The 13,485-nt window shown below is 54.4% G+C and overlaps 1 protein-coding gene across 4 annotated transcripts in view; it reads left to right on the top strand.

Annotated features, from left to right (window-relative positions):
* The window catches only part of MED27 (mediator complex subunit 27), a 247,206-nt gene that overhangs the window by 213,902 nt on the left and 19,819 nt on the right, over positions 1-13,485 (top strand). The window contains 2 exon segments of one of the 4 annotated variants that reach the window (NM_001040546.2): positions 2,480-2,557; positions 4,511-5,043. The exons of 1 other annotated variant lie outside the window; for it this stretch is intronic. In NM_001040546.2, the coding sequence (NP_001035636.1) occupies positions 2,480-2,557; positions 4,511-4,645 (213 nt within the window). In that variant the 3' untranslated portion in view covers positions 4,646-5,043. 4 annotated transcript variants of the gene reach the window in all.

The following is a 13,485-nucleotide window of genomic DNA, read 5'->3' as shown; positions in this document are numbered from 1 at the left end:
CGGGAGTTGGTGATGGACAGGGAGGCCTGGTGTGCTGCAGTCCATGGGGTCACAAACAGTCAGACTGAGCAACTGAACTGAACTGAGCAGCAAGATCCCCAGGGGGTCTGTGTGCCAATTCACATTTGCCTCCTCCTGTATTTCGGGATCCCGAAGAACAGCTGGAAAGGCCAGCTTGATTTCAGGGCCCCCACCCCACAGATTAGATTCTAGGTCTGCACTGGGGCCGAAAAGCTCACGTTTCCAACACGTTCCTGGGTGATGCCTGAGCGGGCGTCCAGCACCAGCCTGCTTCTCCGCTCCGAGTGCTTGTGTTCACTCTTGTCAGCCAACCAGAGAACTGGCCTGGGTGTCTTAGACGAGAGGCAACGTAGCGAGCTTCCTGAGAGGCGTGTAAAATGAATGGTAGGAACAGGAGAAAGAATTCTTCAGAAACTCTGTTTCATGTGATGGCAAATGTGATTGTAAGGACTGTCTTATGAGCCTATAAACAGCACTCGTGTGGGACTTTGTTTTTAGCAGGCACCTGGATGGTAAGCACCAAGCTCTAAGCTCAGGCATCCTCGGGGCCCAGCTGGCTTCGCTCGCTTTGTAGCCGTTCATTTCACCCCGCCAATCACCACCCGCCATTTTGCCAAGTTATCATTCTACTGTATGGTTTTTTTTTTTAAGCCTTGCTCATTTTAGAAAGCTGTCTGTCAAAAATGCTTAAAATAAAAACAGTCTTTGCACTTGAAGCAGTAAGTACCATTTATCTTGAAAGTCACTTGGGTGAATTTCTTGGCATGGGTCGATATACGAAGCACGGCTGCGTTTGCAGGAAAACCAGCACAGGTGTTTCTGGTTCGTGACTTTTGGTGAGTGGCCATTGTATAGTTTATTTCTTTATTCAGCAAATATGTGCTGAGCACCTGCTAGATGCCAGGTGATAGTCTAGGCCCCGGGGACACAGCATGATCCTCGCCTGCACAGAGCTGGTCGTCTCGTGGAGTTCACTAGCCACCAGGCAGGCCCTGAAAGTCCAGTGGGAAAGAGGGCCAGTCCCAGGGCCAGGCAGCGCAGAAGAGAGGGGGCAGGCGGGCCCAAGGCACGGCTGGAGGATGAGCACTTCACACGCCTGACCATTTCCCCTGAGGGGAAACCACGGCTTCGAGAGGTTCTGTGAGCTGGGGAGCCTGCCTCCTTGCTCTTCAGGGTGTGGCCTCTCTGGCCTTGAGTGTAGACACACAGGCAGACTAATTTCTGGATCATTCATAACGCCTCTTGCGGAACCCAGACCAGACCAGCCCTGCTGGTTTCCAGCTGATGAGTTTGCTTAACTGCTGCTGAGGTCTGTCAGCGCATCATGGTGTCCTGGTGGGAACGGTGCCGACTGAAGAAATGCACACAACCTGGTCCGGCAGGAGATCCTCCATTTCTCAGCGGGAGGACGGATGAGTCGACGCAGGCAGACCACGCTTACTCGTGTTCACAAAGCTGATTGTTTTGTCTGATGTTTTTGTTTCCTTTTGTCTTTTGACCATATCATTTGTAATGGCGAGATTCCCTAATGAAGACAATCAAATAAACCATGAGTTTGAACACAGCTATCAAATTAGGAACAATCTATTCATCCGCTAATGGGTGGCAGGCATTAGCAATCTAGGGTGTCATCACATTTCAGAACTACAGGGGATCTTTGGCCAGTGCTTTGCTTTTTAGGAGGCACACTAAGACCCAGACAGATTCGATGGATCAAGGTCAGCAGACAGAGCTGGGGCAGAATCCCAGCACACGTTCCATCTGGTCCCCAGATGCCCCACGTGAACTTAGAGCCGTAATGCCCTTGGGCCTGCTGGCGGAGTTGTGAGAACAGCGGGTGCGGCCCACTGGACCACAGCTTTCAGGGAGCTGGCCAGACTGAGGACCACACTGGGAGCAGCACAGCTCGTCAGAAGGGTAGTATCTCTGAGGCCCCGGGGAAGGATCCTCAGAAACGAACAGAATCCTGGTCGCAGAACACATATAGCTACAAGTTATGAGACAGAATGGGAATTGAAGGAAGCAGAGAGACAGACCAGTTACACGGGCAGGAAAATCATCCCCGGGCAAAGACTGGAGTTGAACATGGACAGTTGGAAACGAGCCTCTGCGTCCAGGCGGTGTGCTGTGCGGTGGAGGGGCTGGTAACGCCCCGGGCACCCGCCGCCGTTTTACCTCTCCACCAGCCTCTGGCCACATCTCTCTCAGGTGGCACAGCCTACCTGGGCTTGCTGGAAGGTTCCACACTTCACTTGGCCCCGGGCATGAATATTTATGTCCTTTCTGCTCTCAACACTCCTCCTCTCCCCTTCCTTGCCCCCAACCTTGCTAACTAGCTTTCCACCTCTGGGCTTTATTAGGTATCTTTTCCTCCATGAGCCGTCAGATAAAAGGAGCACCTTCCTGTTTTCTCTGCTGGTTCCGAGTGGCTGACCTAGTTCTTCTCCTTGGTCCCCAGGTGACCGACCATGCCACCACCGCCCTGCTCCACTACCAGCTGCCCCAGATGCCTGACGTCGTGGTCCGCTCCTTCATGGTGAGTGGCTCTAGAGGTCAAGCCTCATGAAGCCTTGGCCCCTCAAGTGAAAACAGGCAGCTCAGAAGGTAGCTCGCAGGGGCCTCGCCAAGGAGACAGCCCTGTGTGGAAGTGGTACTTCCTTTCAGCTGGGCAGGGATCTAAGATAAACCATATCCCGCACCGTTAACTGGTTTTCCTATCATTGCCAAACATGTGGTTTCAGAAGTGACCTTCCGACACAGCTTCCGGGGTTGATTTGGTCAGTAGGTGTTTATTGAGCTCCTGGCCTGTGCCGGGCCCCGAGCTTGGTGCTACGGTGGCATCGTTCTTCCAAGACACCCACGCCTTAGACTGTCAGGTCAGAGCCCCGGATGGCGGGGACCAGAAACAGCCAGCCCTGTGTGCGCCAGCTCCCGCCAGCTCTCGTTAACACTGAGGATTTCTCCAGCCAGTTGTTTAACCGTTGGTGACTTGACATGGAACCAGAACGCTTACATCGTGGACATCTGTCCTCCATGTTGGGACTCTGCTCTGACCCCCATCCCTCCCCGCCCCAAGGCAGTTCATCAGGTTATCACATGCCTGCCAGTCGGCCTCAGCCTGGCCCACAGCTGGCCCACATCCTGGAAGAGGCAGCCAGCTGTTAACACCTCAGCATCACGCCCTCGCATCATTGGCCTCTCTCTCACTGGGGCTGACGCTCCCTGCTTCACTCCTGCCTGGGGGCTGCCCCTTAGAGTACGGACCTATTAGCAAGTCCCCATCCGTGCTGACAGCCATGTGGAGTTGCACGCCTGTGATCCACCTCGTCACGTTCACCGCCACAATTAAGCTTCTAGGAGCCTGTAGTTCATGCCTTAGAAAATACAGCCTGACTTATTGACTGGCTCCCACGCTGGGGAGGCTGAACACGCAGACCCGGGCTTTGTGGAGCATCACACAGCGATTCTCTCATGTATGGAGAACACTTTCAATCAGCAGTCTCGCTTCTTGGGTGGATGGAAAGACTTGCTTTTTAACCTAACGTGTTTAAATGCCTGGTTTCCCTTCAGAAAGGATAAATAGTTTAACTGAATAACCATTGATCTCCTCACATTTGTTGCCAGAACCTCAGGCCCCGAGCCTTTGGAGAGGGCAGGATGGGTGGGCCACGGTCAGCCATCAGGAGGGCCGCTGTGATGAAGACAGCAGGATTTGTGTCAGTCAGCTTGGCTGAGGTCTCCCAAGAGCGATCTCCTCCGACCGACAGACATGATCACAGTGGCACGCGCCCCCCTTGCTGGCCCGTCGCCGCGACATTGGGCTGGCGCAGCCGTGCGTCTCCTTGAGTCGAGGAATTGAGTTACGAGTCTCATCCTTATGTATGACGCCCGAAGGAACTCTGCCCCCTGAACCCGCGAGTGTGCACTTGCCGCTTATTGCGTTACTCGGTGGCACCGGATTGTCCCCGCCCTCCCCCCAGGTGTGTCGGGCCATGTTGTGACAGTGAGTGGTGGCCTGTGAAATCAGATTAGAAAGAGGCATTTGACCTTAGCGGGGAATTCTCCGCTCGCCCTCTATCTGCATGTGTCTGGGGCCACCTCTGGGTGGTGAACACAGAGAGGCTCAATGCCGGTGTTCAGAAGACCCAGGACTCGGATGGAAGGTGGTTATGCGTGGCCCCTGAGCCAGGAGGCTGGGCCGAGGTTCACATCCGCCCCTTTCTGGGAGCCCTGCCTGTCTCCCAGAGTAGGGACTTCTATTTTAAATCTCCCCTAGTCAGGAGGGGCCCAGGGCGCCAGAACTGAGATTCAGCAGCACTGTGACCTTGTGGGTGCTCCAAGGAGCTTTCTGTAAAATCTTGCGTCACCTCCCGGGGTCACGGCCAGCCCAGGTCCTCCGTTCTAGAGATCATTAGGCTTGGGCAGGAAGGATGACATTGGAAGCACCCAGCTCCGTGTCTTTCACTTCTCTCCTCACTTCTCTTTTTAGACCTGGCTAAGAAGTTACATAAAGCTGTTCCAGGCCCCATGCCAGCGCTGCGGGAAGTTTCTGCAGGACGGCCTGCCCCCCACCTGGAGGGATTTCCGCACCCTCGAGGCCTTCCACGACACCTGCCGGCAGTGATCCCGCACCGGCCCCCAGACCCCCACCCAGATCCTTCCCAGGCAAGCCCTCAGTCACAGCGATGGCTCAGATGCATCTTCATGGCCGGAATAGCACTTCTGCCACCTGCTCGCTTCCATCGTGCGCTCAGGCCAGGCTTGGTGAATAGCAGAGTCCCCTCTGTTGACGGGACCATCACACCGCTGAGCTGGCGTGTGGGGGCGCAGAGAGCACCTCAGGACCCAGGACAAGACAGGCAGGCAGCTTCTTTCTCGCGTGTGCTCACCATGCTGGTGCATCAGCCCTCCTGAATCTGTGTTCTAAGTCATTTTACAGTTGGAGTGAGCCCTTGTCATGCCGAGGGTTTTGTCCTGTTCCGTGACTTATCTTTATCAGCAGTAAACCTTCTCTACCCGGGATGAGGTTTCGTGTCCTGTTTCTTAAAGCACCTTCTGTGTTCAGTTCTGTGAACACGTGAGCAGATCTCGGCCTTTTGAAGGAAAAAAAAAAGTAAAACTTAGTAATGTCTGCGTTTGAAATAATTCTTTTTGAGGACACATCTCCCTGCTTCTTGCCTTCGGGAGAGAGGGCAGTGTTGGCAAATATTCCATTTCAAAGATGTTTCAACGGCTTGAAAAATGGATTGTTCTTTTTAAGGAGAGAAGTGCACAGATGTTTCGTTTTACTAAACCAGTAATACACATATCTAACAAAGGGAAAGGAATCTGCCCGCATTGCCAGCAGACCGTGCGTGAGAGGGCAGGACAGCTGTGCCTGGCTTGTCGGTCCCCTTTTGTCCTGAATCTTAACCATGAGCAGATTCCAGCCCCATCTACTGAGTTTATTCAGGGCCTCAACCCTGTTTAAAGCCGTGACCTGCATATATGAGGAAGCGTTGACCTGCTGAAGGTCTTAAGAAGGATGAGCAAGTCCCTAGAGCTTTTCCAGCAGGCCCAGCTTAGAGACAAGGCAAGTTCTCTTTGCGGTGAACAGGGCCAGAGAGACGCTGCTTTCTGACGGGTCCCAGAACCTGGGTTCTGGTACCACCCAGACCTTCCTCACCTACCCCTCCCAAGCTGAAAAGAGCCAGAGAATAAAGGAGATTTAGTGATGGGGGGACGCAATGGGACAGTCCACCCCAAGAGTGGTCCAGTAGTCCTGGCGTCCTGGAAGCTTGTTGAACGAATACTCAGCACTTCCCTGGTGGTCCAGTGGCCCAGAGTCTGCACTCCCAGTGCAGAGGACCCGGGTTCGATCCCTGATCAGAGAACTAGACTCCACAAGCGCGACTAAGAGTTCACAGGCCACAGCTAAGAGTTTGCATGCCACAAGTAAAGATCCCACGTGCCACAGCTGAGACCCAGTGCAGCCAAATATTTAAAACACACACAAATCCTCAGGCCCCACCCCAGACTGGCTGAATCAGAGACTGGGGGTGGGGCCCAGCACCCTGGTTGTTAGCAAGTCCGGATGTGGGCCCCAGTCTGAAACCACCAGTCTCTAGGAGATGGCAGTGCTCTCAGGGCCCAGTTTGGGTCAGGAGGGTGAGCGGCGGCAGGATGTAGTACGGGAACGTTTGCACACAGCAGGTGATTTTAGATTAAATACCAGGGTTTATCACATTTAAGATGCCATCACTCGTAAGATGCACCATTATTTCACGATCCCCCTAAGAAAGAAAAACAGGCTGCCAATTAAACCATGGTGCAGGCTGTAATGATAATCCTGTGTGACACATGATCGGTCACACCAGCCTTTCATGCTCTGAAACTGCTTTCATCTCTTCCGAGGGGGTCGGTGGTTTCTCCTGCCTCGAGTCTCACTGTCTAACGTGTGACAGGCGATCCCTTCCCAGGGCTCCTAGTAACACATCCCCAGTGACTTGCCTGTATCCTCCTTTCTTTGGTCTTGTAAGACACTTGTTTGTTGCAAGAAAATCCAGAATTGAGGCCACTGGGTGTATAATAACATTTTGTTGCACAGCTGCACGTCTTTTTAGAGACATTTAAATGGCAAATAAAAGACCCCATGCAGGACGTACAGGTACGCAGAGCCCGTGTGAAGTGACGACAAGATGACGAGCTGTGACAGGCTGGAGCACATGCTGATGACGAGTGCGTGTTGACGGCCAGCTGGCTGATAGCCCACGTCGGGGACCTTCTCGTGCGTGAACCGGCCCTCTGACAATCGATGGGATTATGGTAACAGTACACCACGTTGTGGGGCTTCCCTGGTGGCTCAGTGGTAAAGAACTCACCTGCCAGTGCAGGAGATGAGGGTCCGATCGCTGGTCAGGAAGAGGCCCTGAAGAAGGATATGGCAACCAACTCCAGTATTCTTGCCTGGGAAATCCCACAGACAGAGGAGCCTGGTGAGGCTAAAGTCCATGGGGTCGCAAAGAGTCGGACACAGCTTAATGACTAAACAACAGCAGCAACCCCACGTTGTGAGAGAGCTGTTCGGATTTTTAAGTGTTGGCAACAAATCTGAGAGCCTCCTGCTGCTGCTGCTGCTGCTAAGTCGCTTCAGTCGTGTCCGACTGTGCGACCCCATGGACAGCAGCCCACCAGACTCCGCCGTCCCTGGGATTCTCCAGGCAAGAACACTGGAGTGGGTTGCCATTGCCTTCTCCAATGCATGAAAGTGAAAAGTGAAAGTGAAGTCGCTCAGTCTTGTCCGACTCTTTGCAACCCCATGGACTGCAGCCCACCAGGCTCCTCCGTCCGTGGGATTTTCCAGGCAAGAGTACTGGAGTGGGGTGCCATTGCCTTCTCCGAGAGCCTCCTAGTTGGTCCCAAAGATCCCTCCACCTCCCGCCGAGCTGCGTTTCCAATGGAGAGAGCAGACCGTGAGTTCTGGGCCCTGGGCAGGCAGTCATTTCTGCTCAGGTCTGAGGGACAGTGTTCTTGGTCTCACTACATCACCTTCAGCGATACCTACTCTGTGGCCGCTGATGCCTGTTCCCCACTTACAGGAGCTTCCATGTTAAAATAATGTACTTAGGGGAAAAGCACGACCCCTAATGTTAAATAATAACACACAACTGCGGAAACTAAGACAAGATTGTAAAGCAACTATATACTTCAATAAAAATTGAGTAACAGCACAGCTGAAGCGTAGCCACAGCAGAAGGTGTGACGGGGGTGGCCGGTTCAGGACCTCAGCTCCGGCCTCCTGCTCCCAGTTGTGGGGCTTGGACAAGTCACTCGTCCTCTCCCAAAACACGCACGTCAGTGGCCCAGGGCCAGCGAGGCAGGAGAGCGGGAGGGGCTGGGGGCTCGTAGACGAGACGTCCACGAGCAGATAGTCCCTGAAGCTGGGCGCCGGACAGGCGGGTGATACGTGTGATTCTGTTTCTCTAGTTTTTAATTGTCCCTAATTAAAAGGGGTGGGGGGAAGTATAAGGGTCGGGCTAGGCAACCGTTAGGGTGTTCTCCTCTCTGACCTTCAGTGCCAAGAAGGGGAAGCTAAAAGGGGGAGGGCCGGGCCGGGCCGGGCTGGGAAAGGGGTTTGTTCACCAGATCCCTGAACGCTTGGTGCTTCAGAGATGCTCCAATATAGAGAACACACTGACCTGAAGTGGAAAAAACAGACTGGGGGTGGGCTGGGGTCGGTTCCAAGACGTGGACTGTGAGGAAGCTGGGACCTGGTGCTGCTAGGGGCACCGTCCCCGGGGCCAGACCCGCCCGGTGGAGCCCCTCACGAAGGGGTCCTGGCCATCAGCACTATGCCAGCCACACCCCCGCCGACCCCTATCACTCAGACTGTGCAGCAAGCTCTTGGCCAGAACCTCGAGATGTTTTAGATGACCTGATGACCGCCTGGACAGCCCAGCATCTCCTCTGTACCAGGCGCTTCCCATATGTTGTTCATTTCCTCTCGGGTGGGTTTGTACTGTTTTCCCCATCATGTGCACGAGGCCTGGAGGGGCCTGGGTGTCCCACTGCCCTCATCGCTTCCTCCCCAGGAGCAGAGGGGCTGAGCAGTCCCTGCTCTGCGGGGCATGTTGTGTCAAGAATTGCCCAAGAAGCTCCCTCAGCCCAGACTTGGAAATCTGTCTTGCAGTTGCATCTGCCAGATTGAGCAGCGATGTGTCTTTTCCGTGCTCTCTGCCGGCTGAGTTCTGTTGATCAGCAGGGCACCTGTTAGGAACCGGCAGGATGGGATGAGGAGGGCCAGGAAAGGTGGGCCAGATTTTTCCCCCCGAACTAAATCGGGAATTGGCCTTTTGGTATCGAGTGATGTTTTTACACTTCACGCCACTGACGGAAAGCTGCGGGCTTAAAATGATCTTTTGGTGTTAACGTGCCAATTCTCCATTGCATTTTGAGTGTCAGAGTGTGGGCCTGCTGCTAAATCGAGAGCCTTTTAAGGTCACCCGAGCTGGGAGGAGAAGAGACAGCAGCTTCAGCCACCAGGAATCCCAGTAAGATCCGGAACGCCCGCCCACTGGACGGGAGGCAGCATTGGGCTGTTGGGTCTGTGGACAGAGGACAGGATGTGACCGCTCACCTGGCTTGGCTGTGCCCCGCAGCGTCTGCATCTCCGCCTCCGCGACGAAGATGAGCAGGGGGCTTCAGTGTCCTGCCTTGACAGGAAAGGATGGGCCAGTCCCGCTCACTCGGGGTGCAGCCAGCCAGGCTGTTCTGTCGCAGAGAAAGCTCCTTCAAGGCCGCACAGTATGTGCCTCGGAGATGAGCCTGTGGCGTCCGTGGACAAGCCTGTCCTCCAGCTCATCTGCCCGGGGAATAATTAGGCCTCACTTTCTGGGACAGGCAGGTTTCTTTCCCCATCTCTGTCGTCCTGCCCGCACTCTCATCCCCACCCCTGCTTCTCAAATTAATGGAAGGAACCTCCCAGCATCACTCCCGAGTTGCACTTCAAATTGCTGGCTGGCTGCTCCCTATTATTAGTACTCGAAGAACTAAACCTTCACGTTCACAGGCACATCCCTGGTAGAGGCTCTTCTTGGCAGCTCTCAGACAATTAGTTACTCGAGAGCAGCTTCAGCCTGTCTCTGTGCTAATTGAGTTGAAATTTCAGCTGCAGGTTGACTGTCCTCGGGGACAGTGGGCGCAGTGGCCTGGTGCTCACCACACAGGCAGGTCCTGCCAGCAGCAGGCTTCTGCAGCCTCTCGGGTCCCCAGCTGGATAGGGACAAAGCAGTGAAGCAGCCCTCTGGCAAGAAGGTACGGGGAAGGTAGGGGCCAAGGGGTGACGAGGGAAGGGTGGAGGGTGGTAAGAGGCCCCTAGCTCAAGCGCCAGCCTGGGCCGCCAGCAAGCTTCATCAGCTCCCACACCGTGGGACGCGTGGGTACTTAATGCCTTACTCATCCTCGTCTAATTCTTGGCTGTCGTCTCAATTGTGGGCTCGCTTTCTTAATACCAGAAGGAATACATGTGTTCCTTTTATAGAAAATTAGGTAATGTGGGCAAGCAAAAGGAATGATACCCATAATTCCAACCAACAGGAGACAATGACCAGAGAACACTGTGGCGTACACCTTTCCAGACCTTCGTGTGGACGCGCTGAGGTGAGGACATATTTGTAAAAGAGCATAGATAGGATAGTGTTTGAAACCTGCTTTTTTGGATTTAGCAAACGCTAAGTTGCTCCAACACAGAGATCTCAAAACACCTCCAGGGAACATAGACACATACTTCCCATCCACTTCAGTGCCCCAGAGGGAGGGAGCATTTTGGGTCCCAGGGCTGCTCTGAGCCATGTGGTCACTCCGGAACCCTATTCCCCCCACCTTCTCACCCACATGACCTTGGGCGTGACCCATGTGCTGGAAGCGGAGTCATGGGCGCCTTCCAAGTTGATGAAAAGGGGGAAACATAGAGGCGTTGTAAGGCCAGGCCCAGCACGGGCACGTGTCAGTTCTGCTCGACCTTCGTGAGTGAGAGCTTAGGCATGTGGCAGACCTAGCTGCAGGGGCTGCTGGGAGGCACCGTCCCCCACTGCGCGCCCTGGGTCCGGCCGGGACCCTTGCTCTGGACGAGAAGGGGCCGCCTCCACCGTGCAGTGCGCCCTCCTGCATCGGGACTGTGAGCAGTGATGCTGCCCGGAGGCCTGGGTGGGCCTCGTTTCTGCCGTCCTTTGGTTTTGTGCGATGGTGGCCTCCCACGTTTGATAACCATAACTCAGGCAAGGAACCGCTCCTGGATCTTCAGAGTTTTGTTTTGAAGTAATTACAGATTCACCAGAAAGTTACCAGGACACGTTCATGGCGGTGCCAGGCATACTTTACCAGCTTTCCCCAGGGTCAGCGTCTTGTGCAGACCTGTCCAACTGCATCTGTGGTTGCTGGCACAGCTACAGCACAGTGTACAGACCAGGAAGTTGACTTTGGTAGCACTCGGCGCGTTTGTCACCAACTCAGTGGACATGAGTCTGAGCAAACTCTGGGAAATGGTGAGGGACAGGGGGGCCTGGCCCGCTGCAGTCCACGCGGTCGCAGAGTCGGACACGACTGAACAACGACAGCGTGGCGTTTACTTGCGCTGCACCGGCTCCACGCGCACTTAGTGATGCGTCTGTGTGATGGTGTGTCTGCGTGCAGCCTAGTGCAGTTTTATCATATGTGTAGCTTCGTGGAACCGCCACCACCAGCACACGCCACCGTTCCCTCCCTGCGAGACCCCCTCGCACTACCTTTTCCTGATGGCGCTCCCCTCCTTCCCTGTCCCTGCCCCCTGGCCACCCCTAAGCTGCTCTCTATCTCCAGAATCACTTTATTTCATGAATGTTATAAAGAGTGAGATTCCACTGCGTATATGTGCCTCTGAGGTTGGCTTTTTTCATCCAGCAGAATTTCCTTGAGGCTCATCCAAGGTGCTGTGTGTATCAGTGATCCATTCCCTTCAGTTGCTAAGTGATATTCCAGGGGTTTCCACACCTTGGTTAACCACTTACCCAGTGGAGGACGTCTGGTGCTTTTCAGTTTGTGGCCGTTATCAACAGAGCCACTATGAACACTCGTGTACAGTTTTCTGCATAAAAAGAAGTTTTCATTTCTGTGGAATATATAAGCCCATGAGTACAGTTGCTGGGTCATATAGTAAGTCCATTTTTAGTTTGAAAAGGAAATGCCAAACCATATCATTTCACATTGATGTGAGTAATCCAATTCCTGCACAGCTTTGCCAGCATTTGGTGTGGTCGCTGTTTCTTATTTTGATCACTGTGGTAGGTGTGGACTGATACCTCGTGGTGGTTTTTATTTGCACCCCTCCAACGGCTGATGATGTTGAACATCTTTTCGTGTGCTTCTTTGCCATCTGGCTATTGTCTTGGGTGAAATGTCTGTGCGTGTCTTTTGCCCAGTTTCTAATTGGATTGTTTTTGAACGCTGAGTTTTGAGTTCTTTATATATTCTACATATGAGTCCTTGGCAGGCGTGTCATTTGTGCATATTTTCTCCCAACTGTCGCTTGTCTTTTCATCCTCTTAATGGGGCTTTTTGAAAAGCAGATATATTCAGTTTTGATGAGGTCCAATTTATCAGATTTTTTTTGTTTATGAGTTGTGCTTTTGGTGTTGAGTCGAACCTGCTGGGTTTCGGATTGAGTGTTGTTTTGCTGTAATGAGCATCAGCGCTCCTCACTTCCTTCCTTCCTCCCCCTGCCCCCGCCCCGTCTCTCTCTCTGTCTCTCTCCCTCCCCAGCAGGGACCTTAGCTACCCTCTCCTTCTATCGGATGGTCACTCAGGACATCCAAGGTTGGGAACCCTGGCCTGGCTCACGCAGCAGGTCAGTGGCAGCGAGAAGACCAGAACGACTCCCTCAGTCACCGTGTTTCCTGCTTCCCGAAGACTCTTCTCGGGGAAGCACTTGAACTGCAGTGTCAAAATGAAATGGATCCACTACAGCAGGGAGTATGAAAGGAAGGCGTTGGCAGTGACAGACTTGTTCCTCCAGCTCAGCCGGGGCCCGGGCAGCGGTGCTCTGATGATGCGCCTCTTGCAGGAGTGAGATCTGATGCCAGTGGTCCTCGCCCTCCCCAGCTCAGGAAAGCAGTCGGGCTGGGGCCTGGGCAGCAGTGCTCTGATGATGCGCCTCTTGCAGGAGTGAGATCTGATGCCAGTGGTCCTCGCCCTCCCCGGCTCAGGAAGGCAGTCGGGCTGGGGCCCGGGCAGCGGTGCTCTGATGATGCGCCTCTTGCAGGAGTGAGATCTGATGCCAGTGGTCCTCGCCCTCCCCGGCTCAGGAAGGCAGTCGGGCAGCGTGCTGCGCTCAGATGGGCAGCTGGGGCCTGAGTCCCTAGCATTTAGCCAAGCCAGTGTGGTCACTAGGGGACTATGGGGGAGCTTCCTGGGGGTGACGCCTCCCCTCGCACCTTTCAGCCTCCGGGATTGCCCAGCCACCCAGATCCCCACCCCCCCACCCCCACCGATGTCGCTGCTGTGTAAGGGGGCGGAGGGGACACACAGATGTGTTGGAGGTGGGAGTTCGGGTCTCAGAAGATGGACAGCCCTTTTCCAGGTTGTGCTCGATGCCCGTCCCTCCCAGGCAGGACCCCACACACCCAAGGATGCCAGGGGTTAGGGTTAGGGTCCCTCCCCCAGGTTCCTGGGGGCCCACACTCAGGACAAGGGTGTCATCACCCCAGCCTCATGCTTGCTGTCGCCATCTTCTGGGAGGTCACCGTCCTCAAACATGGCGGACAGAGGGTGTCCGGCTCCGGGCTGGAAAGCACCTCCAAGTGGAATCTCTTCCTTTCAGGAAGCATTCGACCTTTCACCTCCCAGCCCCTGTGTGATTTTCTCCCCAGAGATCCCTCCCAGGAAGCCCCATGGCGCATTCTTCCCCCCTCCCCCCGCAGTTATTAATCCTATGCTCACCCAGCCCACTTCCTC

The sequence above is a fragment of the Bos taurus genome, chromosome 11, assembly GCF_002263795.3.
Source record: "Bos taurus isolate L1 Dominette 01449 registration number 42190680 breed Hereford chromosome 11, ARS-UCD2.0, whole genome shotgun sequence".
Classification (NCBI taxonomy): domain Eukaryota; kingdom Metazoa; phylum Chordata; class Mammalia; order Artiodactyla; family Bovidae; genus Bos; species Bos taurus.
This window is presented reverse-complemented; position numbering and strand designations above follow the sequence as displayed.